The sequence below is a fragment of the Pristiophorus japonicus genome, chromosome 18 (assembly GCF_044704955.1).
Source record: "Pristiophorus japonicus isolate sPriJap1 chromosome 18, sPriJap1.hap1, whole genome shotgun sequence".
NCBI classification, from domain to species: domain Eukaryota; kingdom Metazoa; phylum Chordata; class Chondrichthyes; family Pristiophoridae; genus Pristiophorus; species Pristiophorus japonicus.
Genome location: NC_091994.1, coordinates 63,008,343 through 63,026,031, shown reverse-complemented (window position 1 = coordinate 63,026,031; position 17,689 = coordinate 63,008,343). Strand labels below are relative to the sequence as shown.

At 47.4% G+C, this 17,689-nt stretch overlaps 1 protein-coding gene across 1 annotated transcript in view; it reads right to left on the bottom strand.

Moving 5' to 3' along the window:
• Positions 1–17,689, bottom strand: part of hspg2 (heparan sulfate proteoglycan 2) — a 643,156-nt gene that overhangs the window by 72,730 nt on the left and 552,737 nt on the right. The window contains 7 exon segments of the mRNA XM_070860710.1: positions 302–386; positions 2,974–2,991; positions 5,770–5,886; positions 7,062–7,209; positions 8,744–8,856; positions 10,747–11,013; positions 15,556–15,653. Of these exon segments, the coding sequence (XP_070716811.1) occupies positions 302–386; positions 2,974–2,991; positions 5,770–5,886; positions 7,062–7,209; positions 8,744–8,856; positions 10,747–11,013; positions 15,556–15,653 (846 nt within the window).

The window sequence follows — 17,689 nt, the reverse complement described above, 5'->3', positions numbered from 1 at the left end:
CCACTGGCCCAGCCCAACCCCTCCCCGGCCCAACCCCTCCCCCGGCCAGGCCCGACCCCTCCCCCGCGGACCCTGTGGGTCCATGTAGCCTTGCAGTGTCCCTCTGAGTGAAGAGGAGGGACATTGTGATGCGCTGTGCTGACAGACGCTGCCCCTCAAACAGCGCCCCAAACACTGGGAGGCGGTGCCAGAGTTAAAGAGCTGAATTTCTTCCCTCGGACTCCCGCCAGGCGGTAAATTTCCGGTTAATTCAAAGTGCCCTCCCCAATTTCGGCCCCATAGAATTAACCCAAAGCATTACCTGAATTCAGGGCGGCCTCCCACTAACGCAAATGAGATGAAATCTGCTCCTGTTGTTTTTTGCTGGCCATTGTATATAATCATACCTGAAATGCAGAGAATGAGATTGGAATCAATGGAAAGAGGCACGATGCTGGTGGAATTGTGGAATTGCACAGATGCAATGCTTAAGGTTCATTGTCAACGATTGTCTGTTTTGTGTTGTGACAGAGCTCTCAGAGGGTGTGATGGGACAAGGAACTGGAACAGGTTAGGCCACCAAGCTGTGGGACATAGCTTTGCTCCCCTACATTTTGCCACCTTACAGCTGAGGTCAGTGCCAACACAGCCTCGTGCCCCAAGACATGATGGGCAACACTGGGCAGGCCATGGGCTTAGAAATGTTAACGTGGGCAACAGCAGCATCTGCAATAAATTCAAACCAATCCTCGCCATGGCAGTGTAGCCACATAAACATCACACCATCTGGTAACTGGTTTAAATCAGAACTTCAAACGCGCTAATGTTATTTTCCAAAGAACTTTACTGCCTGGATTAACATATTCGCCCAATATGATCTGCCGGTGTCAGCCTCCTGGTCAATCTTTGCAAGACTGCCTACTTAACCCATTAACAACTCAATTTAACAAGTAAAACAGGAGTCAACCCACTCAAGAAAATTGCATTAAGCAATTAGAATCCTAAAATGCACTTTTTTCCAGTAATTGGTAACATTAAGCAATTTATTACATTTAATGCACTGAGAGAAATGAAAGATTATCCAACTTCTTGTTCTCTCATTTATTCAACTTTCACATACAAACAACCTACAGCACAATATCGTTTCTCTATAACTTTAGAGCCAGCTTAGAACACAGCAGTGCCAGAATATGCATCAGCCCGAGACATTAGGACAATGCTTGGTGAAAGCATGCAGGTTACTCCAAGGAGCTGCCTTGCAGATAGCGGCAAGAGAAATCCGTTCATTATCAACCCAACCAATGGCCATTGCATGAGTAGAATGAGCGGCACTAATCCTAAGAATGACCCGAACCCAAACATTCCACAACCCAATCTGCTATTTAGGGTTGGGTTTGCCCAAGGGTTTGTTTCTAAATTAAACAACACTTGCCAATGCTGCCAAGTATCCTTGGTTGTAGTTACACAGAACAATGAGGTGCTCAGTAAGAGTGCAGGAATGGAGTCTGGCTTGATGTGGGATGATGGAAACAAAGGTCCAAATGAAGCATGATATAGGTGTTATCGACCTCAAAAGAATTGTGACTGGTTGCCGTTACACAGGAGCATTGATCTCCTTCCTGGTCCTGTTGTTACTCATGATCTCATGTGGTGTCAGTCAAAAGTGACCACTTGCTCCCGCCAGCTGATGGGGTTGAAGGACTGGGGGGGGGGGGGGGGCATTTCTGCTCTTCATTGTGAGTAATGACTTGCGGTCAGTCACAGCAACGCAGGAACAGCAGTAACCCAGTCAGCCCCTCGAACTTTGCTACTGATATAGGTTTGTCTGTATCAATCTTCGACTATCCTGTTGCCTAATTGTTTCAGTTGAATGGGCAGCAAACGTTGAGAGAGATTTATACATGGGATAGATAATTGCAGGGGAGGGAGGACAGCCAGCCCAGCTCAGCTCGGCCATCTAAAAAAACCTGGCCACCCCCCATCTAACTCTAATCCCTAGGGCCACACCCCAGAGACCATTCCAAGGGTCAATCACTCTTTATGTGAGGGATGTCTCTGCCTTAAATTGTCATGTCACCAATTCTAGCCTTCACCCTGTGCCCTAGTATCTCGGCTTACCTTTTGTGTGAAATGTCCTATACTTCAAACGTGATGTGGTCTATTTATTACAAAGCAAATAGATCACCAAGGGGAAATGTTTGTAATGCAGATCATCATACATTTTAAGAGTGTGGCCATTTTTCTGGCGTTAACCTGCTCATTGTATTCAGGATATCATGATTGGCAGTTGGAAGAGTCAGAAAGGATGAGTCCAATGGTTAAGGAGCGATATAAACAAATAGTCACATCAGTCAAAAGCAATCCAAAACTGATCAGTTCTAAAATTCTATTCACTGGTATACCTTTCACAACCGTGTAAAATTATTAATTGAAATAGTTTTAATTAGAATCCAAGAACATTCAAAAAGTATGCTTCATAAATGCATCTCATAAATGACTCACATTCACGGTATCTCCCTCAAACCAATGAAAGCCTTTCCTTACACTGTAATCATGGAATCAGGCAGTGCAGACAGAGGCCTTTCGGCCCTTCGTACCCGTGCTGGCTCTTTGAAAGAGTTAACCCATTAGCCCGACTCACCTGAAGTATGGCAGTTTTGGTTATAAATGCTGGCACACTCCCCTATATAATATTCGGAACATAGGAACAGGGGCAGGCCACTCAGACCCTCGAGCCTGTTCCATCATTCAATGAGATCATAGTATTGTATTTTTATCCATAACAACTATTTACGTGGGCACTTGATGTTAAATGAACCTGGTATAATGGTAGAAAATCCACACAGTAAGGCAAAAGTCCATGGCTTAAAGCAATTGCTGGCCTGATTAAATGTTTTAGTCATTTTATAAAGTAGCTCCATGCAATTCAAACATAAAGCACAGTTTTGACCAATAGCAATGAGTGGGGTTTGCAGAGATACACAACACACTCACCAGAGTACAGTAAGAGAGCTTGGAAAGAGATGGAAAAAAACCCAAAGAAAAACACAAAAGAAAAGTGAAAAAAACTGAACAAAGGAACAGACAATAAAACTCTAGACTTACAGACTGAACGATCAATATGAACGATCTTTGTTTGTACAGATTGAGACACGAGACGGTGGCAAATATATCGACAAATTGAGCAGTACTGTTCATTGTACAAAGTACCAAAAGTGAGGTAACCCTGCCTGCCTTGCCCCAGGGAAGGATTGAATACACAGACCACAGGACACAGTAACTTGGCTGTAAGGGCCTGTGAAATTACACTTGTGCAATCATCATCATAGGCGGACTTTCGAACGAGGATGACTTGCTTCCAAAAGTGCACAGGTGTTTCGATGAAGGACCTGATGTTCCAGGTCCTGAACTACATCCTGAAGGGTGGAAGATGGATTTTTTTAACGTGTGGTGACCATTGTACACCAGCCACCACACGGTCTTGACAGAGCTAGGTCTTAGTCCAGTGGCAAGGATTAACCGAGACGACTGGAGACCTGCTCTGCTGCACGGACCTAGTGCGCACACATATCGCAGTGTGGGCTGGCCCGTGCTGCCCCTGGGCCCTCGCCTCTTCTGGGCCCCGTACCCTCATTTGCCACACCTCCGCCACGATCTCTCGCCGCTCCTCCGCCTTGTGCAATAGGACAGTTCCGATTGGAGCATACATTCTCTGTCTATTTCTATCTATGGGACTGAATGCAAAGTGTGGATTCCCCATTGTCCGCTTCATTTATTACAGGGTATAAGAATCAACAGATACATTCACCAATCACACGCTGCCAATGGTGAGCAGAGAGAACTGGTCAGATATAGGCCTGCAGCCCCAATTCCCCAACCAGTGCTCCCCAGTTACTGAGGGCAGCTCCTCACTGAGAGTGTGGGATTGGGGAATTTACCTGCATCAATTTCCAGTGGTTCTGTCTGCTCCAATCCTGGGAAGACTACTGGCCCAGAAATCCCAGTCTCCCCAGGTCCGTATGGAGTGCGTATGGACCTGGGAAGGCATCGCAAAAGCCGGTTTTCAGTGCACAATGCGCATGCGCTGAAAACAGGATTTTCCGATCGGTTAAGCTCCAGCTCGACAGATCCTCTGCAGCTCGGGAGCGAGGACATTTGCATGGGCAAGATTACGGATTTACCCATATCTTGCCCAGCAAATGCACTCAAAACTCTTGCGCCTGATAAAATCACTGTTACTGTTACAGGTGTAAGAGTTTTAAAACACAATTAAAACCTAAAAATAAAATTTTAAAAACACATTTTATTTTTAAAAACCCTGCCCACTATGATAAATTTATTTTAAACAATAAAACTTTTTTAAAACTCTGAATTTTTTTTTCTCCAAGATATTTATTAACTTTAATTTCAATTTTAATTATGTGAGGTGTGTTTTTTATTTTTTATTTGGAGTAATTGTGTTTGGTATTTTTTCTCAATTAATAGCAATGAGAAGGTGTAGATACGGAGTTCCCATTGCTATTAATGAGAAAGCTGTGGAATACTGTACCTGATTGGCTGAGCAGTCACACGTGGCTGCACCTTCTGCGTGGGAACCTGGAGGACGGGAGCGCGCTCCGCAGTGAGGGAAGAGAAGGTCTCCCCACCGGAATCCCACGCTCCTCCCAGATCACCGAGTACTTTCGGAAAAATTCTCCGGTCGGAGGGGATCGTCCGAAAGAAGCCTCCGACCAGAATTTCAGGGCCTATGTTTACCAGGAGTGGGCCGAGCTTTACGAGGCCGGCAAAGAACTCCCAAACAGTGAGCCCCGACCTACACGGTGCCAACAAGGCAGTGCCTCACAATGTGTGGTAACTTCTTCAAGGCTGAATGAGAGCTTGGAATGTGCAGTTTACATTACACAATCTCCACGGCTCACCGGTGCAAATGGGAGGAGGAACAAAATGATTCTTGGCAAAGTTCAATAATGGCGATAAATTTCTGGTGTAAATCTGGTAAAAGTTCAGGCGGGCTGAATGTTAGTTACTGCGAACATTGTCCACCTAACCAAATTCACCAAGCTGCACCTATTGACACAGCCTGTCAAACATCACCAGTACTTGTTCACCAATGACCATTTTGCAGCAATGTATTTCCTGCACTGCTAACACATGGTGTAAATATGGCTGAGGAATAGTCGATTAACCAGAGTCACTGGTAGAGCGACACTCTGACCATCGCAACCCATTGTGAAACCAAGTCACAAAAAATAGGCTTGTCTCAGACACCCCCAAGCTCTTTTCCCCCATTTTAGTTGATTTTGAAAGAATGGGTGCCGATGACATCATTGGGAGAGCTGGGTGAGGAGAAGCTTAACCCTGAAACTGTAGGAACATAATCAGAGTTCAGTCTGAAACAAAGTCAGCACTTGACGGAAATGGATGGAGCAAAGAAAACGAATCATCCACATCAAACATTCTGAACTATGCGTTTTCTAACAAGGTCTCCTGTTGGTCAGATTCCCACTGCAATAGAAACACTCTGTGGGCCGGAACTGAGCCATACTCACACGGAAAGCTCAAAGATCGGTAATTGGTCTCTTCTGGTGTCGACTGAAGAAGGATTATAGTCGGATTTGATGTCTCCCCCGTCCCCCCCCCCCCGTTCCCCCCCTCCCCCCACTCTCACCACGAACACTCACTGCCCAGCTCACACATGGTCACCTGGCTGAGACTCTGAATGGCTTCTTTACCTAAACTTCATTCAGAGCTTTTAGGAGACGGGAGAAAATTGGGGGAAAAGATTCTTACCATCAGCTGCATCTGGGCGGAATGTTATCTTGATTTCAAACGTGTGGTAGGCATTCTTTATGGTGGGTACAGCGATGTAGGAGACAGGGCTCTGTGTGAAATATGGAATCTTCCGCTCTGCAATAACAGCAACATGTACAAAGGTTTACTGAAGCAATGTGAAACGCTCCCAGTAATATGCAACACTTAAAGTGTATGAGTAGTAGGCTCGGACTCACCAAGGTCTTGGGTTCAAATCCTGCTCCACATAATTTAGGCTGACAGTTCAGTGCGGTACCGAGGGAGTGCCGCACTGTCGGAGGGGCAGTACTGAGGGAGCGCCGCACTGTCAGAGGGGCAGTACTGAGGGAGCGCTGCACTGTCGGAAAGGCAGTACTGAGGGAGTGCCGCACTGTCGGAAAGGCAGTACTGAGGGAGCGCTGCACTGTCGGAAAGGCAGTACTGAGGGAGTGCCGCATTGTCAGAGGGGCAGTACTGAGGGAGCGCTGCACTGTCGGAGGGGCAGTACTGAAGGAGCGCTGCACTGTCGGAGGGGCAGTAATGAGGGAGTGCCGCATTGTCAGAGGGGCAGTACTGAGGGAGCGCTGCACTGTCGGAGGGGCAGTACTGAGGGAGCGCTGCACTGTCGGAGGGGCAGTAATGAGGGAGTGCCGCATTGTCAGAGGGGCAGTACTGAGGGAGCGCTGCACTGTCGGAGGGGCAGTACTGAGGGAGCGCTGCACTGCCGGAGGGGCAGATTTTTGGATGAGATGTTAAACCGAGGCCCCGTCTGCTCTCGCTAAGGTGAATGATAAATATTCCACAGCACTATTTCAAAGAGCAACGGTGTTCTTTGTGGTGTCCTGACCAAATTTATCCCTCAACCAATGCAAGTGAAACAGACGGTCTGGTCATTTCAATGCTGTCTGTGAGAGCTTACTATGCATACATTGTCTGCAGTGTTTCCTGCGTTGCAACAGTGACTACACTTCAAAAGTACTTTATTAGCTATTAAGCACTTTGGGATATCTGGAGGACTTGAAATATGCCAAAATACTACGCCATTGCGGTACTGTCCCGTAGTGTTGTCAAACTGAGCTGCAGTGAAGCTCGGCCACATTCAGTACTGGGCACAGCAAATCACTATTGTTCTTTTTTCACGTTTCAATACCGTTCCAGCAATGCGTGCTCAGATAGCTCACATCGCAAAGCTTCCCAAGTTCAGGATTCCATTTGGTGTTCCCCGCCCTGCTCAACCCCATTTGTGCCGATTCTATGTAACGTATATTGCGTAAGACACTGTTGTGTTGTACCTCGGACTTTGAGCATGGCGTAGGCTGTTTCTGTTCCCTGTTCATTGGTGGCTGTACAAACATAGGTCCCAGTGTGCTCGGGGGCAGCTGACAGTATGGTTAACATGTTGTGCTCCACATACGCTCCGGGCGGGAGCTCTCCCTCCAGCTAAAGGGAAACGCAAAAACGTGTGAAAATGAATAGGATGGAAGCCTCCTGAAGGGGCCAATACCACACCAAACAAAGCATCTCATTGGCATGTTTGGTCACAGACAGCAATTCGTCCCCTGATTAGCAACAATAGATGCAAGAACTGAAATCGTCAGCCCAGCTTTAAGAGCAGGTTTATGTAAGGAGCTAATGGAGCATAAAACGGACTGTGTGTGCTCTGTGGAAATTGCATCATACTATGGAAAGATTACATACGCACAAATTGCACATCTTTTGTCCAAAGTCGCAGTACTTATAACTGGAAAATACAGATATAAGTCAGCCATGATCCCACCTGAGAATTGTGCCTATGAAGCAACGATTCACAGTCGGAGCTTTTCCTATTGTGATGTTTGAGGTATGAATCTCCTTGCTCCCCCATCCATAAACTAACTGCATCTGGTCCCAGAGCTTGAAGCAAGGAAGACCATTTGGCCCATCATTAATAATATCCATCAATAAATATGGTGAAAGGTGAAGGGTCCACAACAGATCCCTGAGCAACATGTCACATCCTGCCACTGAGCACAGTCCCTTTACCCCCACTTTATCTCAATCTACATCCCCACCAATTTCCAACCCAAGTCAAAAGACTACATCCTCTCAACGTTGCCAATAATCTATCGTGTGGAACCTTCTGCAAGTCCATATAGACAACATCCATAGACACTCCTTTATCTACCTTATTAGTGACCTCCTCAAAAAATGTGACTAGAATAGTCAGACACCACTTGCCTTCAACAATGCTGTACTGGTTCACTGGTCAAGTCCTATTTGTTTAAGAGCTCGGTCACTCGGTCCCAAATGACAGATTCTAGTAACTTTTCCACAATCGATGTTACATTGACAGGCCTGTAATTACCAGAATTCCCTCACCCACTATTCTTAAACAATGGACTATCAGCAATTTTCCTGTCTAATTGCACAAATCCCAAATCAAGACAGAGATGGCCCCACCATCAACTCTATCCCGAGTCTCCTTAAGGGAAATGCTGCATAAATGCTCCCTCAACCAATGGGTAATGAAGTAAAATGGCAGAATATCTACTCATTCCTTAACTCACACACGACTGGACACCTGCCTGCCACAGTTAATGCAACCCATGAAATATTTAATCACATCAGTCTATACTCTTGTTATAACCTACAATCCCATTCACAACCAAATATTTATTTAGACTCTAGAGGAGTTGAGGGATATGGGGATCGGGCGGGAAAATGGATTTGAGGTCGAATATTAGCCATGATCTTATTGAATGGCGGAGCAGGCTCGAGGGGCTGTATGGCCTACTCCTGCTCCTATTTCTTATATTCCTATTTATCTAGATGGTGCTGAAAGAGTTAATTGGCTCAGCAGCAACTGCTTTTGCAAGTCTGTGGTAAAATGTACGAACTGTTTTTTGGAGGGAGAAATAAGTACATTTTTGATTCAACAAAGGACACATTTCTCAAAACAATGTTGAAGGAAGCAGAGAGCCGGACAAAGAGCTACCTTGTTCCAGGTGACTTGGGGTGTCGGGTACCCGGAGGCTAGACACGGAAACACAGCCGTGGATCCAACAGCTACTTCTTTCAGCTCTGGCTGAGGGGCAATCATGGGAACAGCTATCAAATAACAAGCATTCGTTAATAACCTAACATATATAAAAGTGTTTTACAAACAAATTCTTTGAAAACATTCAACAATTGAGGGAGTCGAGTAAACTGACCCCGCAGGTGTGAGAGCCTTGTACGAAGGGCCACCATTGTCTGCATGGAAAGAGCCTGCACATTTATCACAATATTTCAAACGTAACAGGAATCAGTGCAAGTCAGTGACAGAAGTCTGATGGTAGGTATACTGTGTGGAGCGATCTGGAGCAAATGTTAATTTTAGTAACGGCTGTAATGTAATCAGTTTAAATATTTGTTCTTGTGATGTGGCCACCATTGACAGGGCTGCATTTATTGCCCATTCCCTGGCTGCCCAGAGGTCAGCAATGGTCAAACACTGCTGTACAACTGCACTCTCATGTCACCTCCGCAAATGATTTTAGAAGCATGTTTTCTTTTGGTTTTGCAGGGTGCAGCAGCCTGGTGGTTATGGGACTGAACGAACGACTCAGGGGCTATAAGTTCCAAGTGCGCCACAGCAAGTTGTGAAACTCAACTCAATAAATCTGGTGGGTTGGCAGCTGACATGTAACCATGAAGCTGCCGGATTCTTAATAAAGCCCAAACTGGCCCTTCGGAGAAGGGAACCGGCTCCTCCCACATGACTCAAGTCCCACACGTGGTTAACGTCTTAATATCCTTACAGTTGGGACATGCAATAAAAACGGTCTTGCTAGTTTTGTCCACATACCAAGAATAATCAAGAAAAAAGCACGACATGGGTCATATGCAAAGTAGCAGTTCCAACAACACATCCATCTTCAGCTCAAGCTTTCAGCTGAAGAGCTCAATTGTCCACACGCCCAGATACCATCATGAGAAGAATTTCGTCTCTCAGAGGGTCGTGAATCTTTGGAATTCTCTGCCCCAGAGAGCTGTGGAGGCTGGGTCTATGAATATATTTAAGGTGGAGATGGATAGATTTTTGAACTATAGGTGAGGGTCAAGGGTTATGGTCGCGGGCAAGAAAGTGGAGTTGAGGCCAAGATCAGATCAGCCATGATCTTACTGAATGGTGGAGCAGGCTCGAGGGGCCAAAAGGCCGACTCCTGCTCCTATTTCTTATGGTATGTCTCAGTGAGATTGGTAATGCAAATAAAGTACAGCCTCATACCATACTCGTGGGTCAACTATTCTGGGTAGAGATTAATTCTAAGAAAGGACACTCAAACACGTGAAGAAACATTTTAATCCCTATCAGGTTCATTCCCGTGTATAATGGTAAAATACAATTGTGAGCTGAGCCTTGTACAAGTTTTATGATTAACTTGAGAGCACTGTGCACAGGTGTGGTCTCCACACTACAAAACTGATAGAGACACTGGGAGAAGGTGGAAAAGATTCACATGGATGTTACCCGAAGTGAGAGGTTAGAACTATCAGGAAAGATCGAACAGGCTGGGGCTCTTCTCTCGAGAAAAGGGAAGGCTGAGGGATAACCTAATAAAGGTCTGTAAAATTCTGACGGGGTTTGATAGGGTAGGTGCAGAGGGGATGTTTCCACTTGGTGGAGACCAGAACTAGGGGCCGTAAATATAAGATAGTCACTAATAAATCCAATAAGCAAGACAGGAGAAGCTTCTTTACCTGAAGAATGGTTAGAGCATGGAACTTTCTACCACATGGATTCAGTGAGGCGAATAATATTGATGCATTTGAGGCAAAGCTAAATAAGCTAAATGAGGGAGAAAGGAATAGAAGGATACGGTGATGGGTGAGATGGAGAGGGGTGGGAGGCGGCTGGTGTGGAGCATAAACCCCGGCACGGACCCGAGGCCTGTTTCTGTGCTGTACATTCTGTGTAACTCAAAAATACTACAGAACAATTCAAGTTTCACTCACTCTGTACATACAGAACCACCTCAGACTGGACAGAGCCCACGTCGTTGGTGGCTGTACAGCGGTAACGCCCGGCATCAGACTCCTTCACATGTTCAAGTTTCAGCATTCCATTCTGAATGATGACTTCAGGAGACAACCTTCCCTCCACTTTACTCCACTGAATAGAAGGCTGTGGGTCCCCGATAGCTTGGCATTCAAATTCCACGGAGCCACCGACCATTACCATCTGCATCGATGCCCTCACGTTTATCATGACAATGGGTAAGGCTGAAAATAACCAGTGAGAAATCATTTTAATTCTTTCACCCTGCCTCCCTCGACACCAATTCCATCCCCCTTCCCAGCCTCTGTGTCAGGCTGACCCAGACTGTTGGCAAGCTCCAGTCCTACAGGACCCCAAGCTGCACTTCCCACCTCCATCACAAAGACCACCTACTGCCCCCTGCGTAACACTGCCCAATTCCACTCCCGCCTCAGTTCATCGGCTGCTGAAACTCAGACCTGTGCCGTTGTTACCTCCAGACTCGACTATTGCAATGCTCTCCGGGCTAGCCTCCCATCCTCCCCTCTGTAAACGTCTGCTTGTCCACAGCTCTGCTGTGCGTGTCCTATCCCACACCAAGTCTGTTATCCTCATCATCCCCTTCCTTGCTCCCCTACGTTGGCTCCTGGTCCATATCAACGCTTTGAATTTAAAATTCTCATCCTCGTACTTAAATCCCTTCATGGATTTGCCCCTCCCTATCTCTGCAACCTCCTCCAACCTGACAACAACTCTCTGTTTCGACGACTCTGGACTCTCTCGAACCATGTTGGACAAGATTGGAGCAGTCCAGCTCTAACCTCTCATTCCTGAACCAGCAGAGCCCCTTGTCCAAATGCATCATCAGCATAGACAAGACCACAAAGCACCAGCAACAAACATGTCACACTCGAGCACCATTACCACTGCACAATGGAACAAACCCTCAACACTTTTACCATGCCTCTCTCTCTCTGTCTCCCTCTGTTGAGGGGAGCGATGACCTTCATTAGCACTGGGATCATATCGCAAATGGCCAACTGTCTCTGCAAGGCTTTGTAGGCTAGGTGGCACAGCCCAGACATGGCTTACACTTTGTGCAACCAACGCCTCATGTACTAATCCTCTACATACCCAGGTAGCTGTCTCAACCCTCTACATACCCAGGTAGCTGTCTCAACCCTCTACATACCCAGGTAGCTGACTCTATCCTCTACATACCCAGGTAGCTGTCTCAACCCTCTACATACCCAGGTAGCTGACTCTACCCTCTACATACCCAGGTAGCTGACTCTACCCTCTACATACCCAGGTAGCTGTCTCAACCCTCTACATACCCAGGTAGCTGACTCTACCCTCTACATACCCAGGTAGCTGTCTCAACCCTCTACATACCCAGGTAGCTGACTCTACCCTCTACATACCCAGGTAGCTGTCTCTACCCTCTACATACCCAGGTAGTTGTCTCTACCCTCTACATACCCAGGTAGCTGTCTCTATCCTCTACATACCCAGGTAGCTGACTCTACCCTCTACATACCCAGGTAGCTGACTCTACCCTCTATATACCCAGGTAGCTGTCTCTACCCTCTACATACCCAGGTAGCTGACTGTACCCTCTACATACCCAGGTAGCTGACTCTACCCTCTACATACCCAGGTAGCTGTCTCTGCCCTCTACATACCCAGGTAGCTGACTCTATCCTCTACATACCCAGGTAGCTGACTCTACCCTCTACATACCCAGGTAGCTGACTCTACCCTCTACATACCCAGGTAGCTGACTCTACCCTCTACATACCCAGGTAGCTGACTCTACCCTCTACATACCCAGGTAGCTGTCTCTACCCTCTACATACCCAGGTAGCTGACTCTACCCTCTACATACCCAGGTAGCTGACTCTACCCTCTACATACCCAGGTAGCTGACTCTACCCTCTACATACCCAGGTAGCTGTCTCTACCCTCTACATACCCAGGTAGCTGTCTCTACCCTCTACATACCCAGGTAGTTGTCTCTACCCTCTACATACCCAGGTAGTTGTCTCTACCCTCTACATACCCAGGTAGCTGACTCTACCCTCTACATACCCAGGTAGTTGTCTCTACCCTCTACATACCCAGGTAGCTGTCTCTATCCTCTACATACCCAGGTAGTTGTCTCTACCCTCTACATACCCAGGTAGCTGACTCTACCCTCTACATACCCAGGTAGCTGACTCTACCCTCTACATACCCAGGTAGCTGACTCTACCCTCTACATACCCAGGTAGCTGACTCTACCCTCTACATACCCAGGTAGCTGACTCAACCCTCTACATACCCAGGTAGCTGTCTCTACCTTCTACATACCCAGGTAGCTGTCTCTCCCCTCTACATACCCAGGTAGCTGACTGTACCCTCTACATACCCAGGTAGCTGACTCTACCCTCTACATACCCAGGTAGCTGTCTCTGCCCTCTACATACCCAGGTAGCTGACTCTATCCTCTACATACCCAGGTAGCTGTCTCTACCCTCTACATACCCAGGTAGCTGACTCTACCCTCTACATACCCAGGTAGCTGTCTCTACCCTCTACATACCCAGGTAGCTGACTCTACCCTCTACATACCCAGGTAGCTGTCTCTACCCTCTACATACCCAGGTAGCTGACTCTACCCTCTACATACCCAGGTAGCTGACTCTACCCTCTACATACCCAGGTAGCTGACTCTACCCTCTACATACCCAGGTAGCTGACTCTACCCTCTACATACCCAGGTAGCTGTCTCTGCCCTCTACATACCCAGGTAGCTGTCTCTATCCTCTACATACCCAGGTAGCTGTCTCTACCCTCTACATACCCAGGTAGCTGTCTCTACCCTCTACATACCCAGGTAGCTGACTCTACCCTCTACATACCCAGGGAGCTGACTGTACCCTCTACATACCCAGGTAGCTGTCTCTACCCTCTACATACCCAGGTAGCTGACTCTACCCTCTACATTCCCAGGTAGCTGACTCTACCCTCTACATACCCAGGTAGCTGACTCTACCCTCTACGTACCCAGGTAGCTGACTCTACCCTCTACATACCCAGGGAGCTGACTCTACCCTCTACATACCCAGGGAGCTGTCTCTACCCTCTACATACCCAGGTAGCTGACTCTACCCTCTACATACCCAGGTAGCTGACTCTACCCTCTACATACCCAGGTAGCTGACTCTCTTGCAGTGGACACACCGCCCTCAGGTTGTCCCCAGTAAAGACCCATGTCTCCAATATCCTTGCACCCCCGGATTGCCCTCTCCTCCTCATTTTCCAGCTCCATTGCGATGTATCTGGCAACTTCATCTATTCTCTCCGATAAACTGTGTGTGAATTCACTTCTGTAATACGTTCTACTTTGTCAGACTGACTGTTGCCAAGAATGTTCTGGAGAAGCACACCCAGTGGTTTGACTGTACAGCTGTGGAATGGTGCATCAATTCAGCAATAATGACCGTAACAAGATTTTAAGAAGCCATGATGTTGACTTTTACTCTCAATTTTTCCTCATAAAATCATAGAAATTTACAGCATGGAAGAAGGCCATTTCGGCCCATCATGTCCGCGCCGGCCGACCAAGAGCTACCCAGCCTAATCCCACTTTCCAGCTCTTGGTCTGTAGCCCTGTAGATTACGGCACGTTAAGTGCACATCCAAGTACTTTTTAAATGTGGTGAGGGTTTCTGCCTCTACCACCCTTTCAGGCAGCGAGTTCCAGACCCCCACTGCCCTGTGGGTGAAGAAATTTCCCCTCCTATCTCCTCTAAACCACTCCCCAATAACTTTAAATCTATGCCCCCTGGTTGTTGACCCCTCTGCCAAGGGAAACAGGTCCTTCCTATCCACTCTATCCAGGCCCCTCATAATTTTATACACCTCAATCAGGTCTCCCCTCAGCTTCCTCTGTTCCAAAGAAAACAGACCCAGCCTATCCAATCTTTCCTCATAGCTAAAATTCTCCAGTCCAGGCAACATTCTTGTAAATCTCCTCTGCACCCTTTCCAGTGCAATCACATCTTTCCTGTAATGTGATGACCAGAACTGCACACAGTACTCCAGCTGCGGCCTAACCAGTGTTTTATATAGTTCAAGCATAACCTCCTTGCTCTTGTATTTCATGCCTCGACTAATAAAGGCAAGTATTCCGTATGCCTTCTTAACCACCTTATCTACCTGGCCTGCTACCTTCAGGGATCTGTAGACCTGCACTCCAAGGTTCCTTTGTTCATCTACACGTTTCAGTGTCCTACCATTTAATGTATATTCCCTTGCCTTGTTAGCCCTCCCCAAATGCATTACCTCACACTTCTCCGGATTGAATTCCATTTGCCACTGTTCTGCCCATCTGACCAGTACATTGATATCTTCCTGCAGTCCGCAGCTTTCTTCTTCATTATCAACCACACAGCCTATTTTAGTATCATCTGCAAACTTCTTAATCATACCCCCGACATTCAAGTCCAAGTCATTGATATATGCCACAAAAAGCAAGGGACAAAGCACTGAGCCCTGCGGAACCCCACTGGAAACATCCTTCCAGTCACAAAAACACCCATCAACCATTACCCTTTGCTTCCTGCCTCTTGTGGATCTGACTTGCCACTTTACCCTAATATTGATCACTGCATTCAGGTGGAGCCCCTCAGAGAATAATCGGGTGCTTTCGATCAGCATTGTCCTGTTTAGCCAGCCACATTTTGTCTAAAAGGTAAATATAACTCCTCTTTCAGCCGAGGTGCATGTGAAGTACAACCTACCTTGGATGACAAGTTTGGCACTGTCCTGCACCTGCCCAAACGGGTTGGATGCTCTGCAGGTGTAAACACCTTCATTTCCTTCTCGGATATTCTGAATTCTATAAAGATAACAAACAATGCAATTTGATGTCAGATAAACACCTCTCCAAATACACAGGTAACACACAGCACAGCCATTACACCATTTCAGTTCATTGCTTTATCATTTGTGTCAGCCGTATCTCAGTGGGCAGCACTCTCGCCTCCGAGTCGGAAGTTCCTGCACTGTCGGAGGTGCCGTCTCTTGGATGAGACTTTAAACCGAGGCCCCGTCATTATTTCAGAGAGCCGGCACGGGCACGATGGGCGAAATGGCCCCCTTCTGTACTGTATGATTCCATGGGCTGTGGGACTGAAAGTACGGAAGACCTTGCTACGGCGCAGTCTGAGATGACACATGCAGGGTTAAAAGTTCAAGCAGCTTTTCTGATGAGCATGGATTGTAAAATGAAGTTTAAATTAAAGCAGAGGAGGTCTCCACAGGAAAGTCATTCGAATGTGTCAATTTGGTCACCTGTGTTACTGTAATAAAATTCATAACAAGAGTGGATTGTGGCAATAAACTAATTTCAGGAGGTTGGGTGGCTGGGTGTTTATTTTACATCGTCAGTCTGTCAGTATTTGTATGGACTTTTGATGTACCATGATTTATGGAGTATAGAGTTCAAAGACCTCATTTTGAGTAAGAGTTGTGAGCAAACACTGTTTCAGCAGAGACACACGGGAAAACAGAACATGTGTGTCTCACCAGCAGGGAGCATGCACTGGTTTTGTGAAGTCTATGTCTCAGTAACTTTTATATTGGTTTTTGTGTAGTATGAAGTTTTAATAAAGACCTGATCCTGCCATTACTACAACTGAGTGTGTGTAAGCAATGAAATGAAAAAAAGCAAGAAAGCAGTCCAACAAGCGACCTGTATAAATGGCGGTATTATTTATCAGTTTATAGGTCATTACCCAGGAGTGGGAACATGGCCTGCTAAAGACCTAGGTTTCAGTAACTGTGACTGACGATAATGAATCTTCTTTCTACTCGTTGCCTGCCTGCATATCTTTGTGTTATCAGTAAATACAGTATGGATACATACTGCCGACCCTGAGCAGATCGCTGTGGATCACCTCTGGCCAACCTTTCCCAGGGAGATGTTCCACTGCCATCGTCCTTTGGCTCAGGATTTCCTCCTCCTCACCATCGCCTCTGGAATTTATATCCCCACTATACTGAGGCTGCCACAGATACTTACCCCTCCTGCTCCAGTCAGATGCCCAGCGGAGGCCAAGGAGCCTACCAAAGTTACCAGGGATGGGCGACTTCAGTTATGCGGAGAGAAGCTGGGATTGTTCTCCTTAGAGCAGGGGAGATTTAATAGAGATGTTCAAAATTATGAAGGGTTTCGATTGAGTAAATCAGGAGAAACAGTTTCCAGTGGCAGGAGGTCGTTAAACAAAGGGCACAGGACAAAAGAACCAGAGGGGGGGGGGGAAGAGGAGCCATATTTTTGCGCGGGAGTTAGCAGAGGCGCGAGCACGGCAGCGCTCCTGCCCGCCGCAACTCCGCCGATGACATCATCGCCGTGCATGGCGACCCCTTTTCGCCCCACGGTGGAACTGGGCCAGTGCCCCCCCCCCCCCCCCACCGTGGCGACACCAGCACCAGCCTCGCGGGTCGCAAACCAGGCCAAGGACTGCTCGCGGGGCAGAAGTTAAACACGAGGTGCGCGCCATGGTTTTATCTTTGGCCGACTCGTTGGTCGGCCTGTGCTCCATTGATGGTGCGTGGTCCTGGCCACGATCGTGCAGCCCAGAGCTGCGTTTGGGTGCTGGGCAGCGGCCACAGCACCACACAACCCTGGTAGCCCAGTGATCTTCCAAGAGCTTGCAGCGTCCCCCCCACCCCCCTCCTTTAACGGAAGGGGAGGGGCGTTGAAATGCATCAGCGCTACGCAGAGAGGCCGCATAGCGCTGCCGATTCCGCCCCGGACACCGCCCCCAACAGGAAGTGCATCGCACGACATTGCGCCCCACTTCCTGTGAGGGGCGGTAACCCCAATTTCGCGGCCGGGCCGGGACCTCCACACTGGGCGCAGGAAGTCCT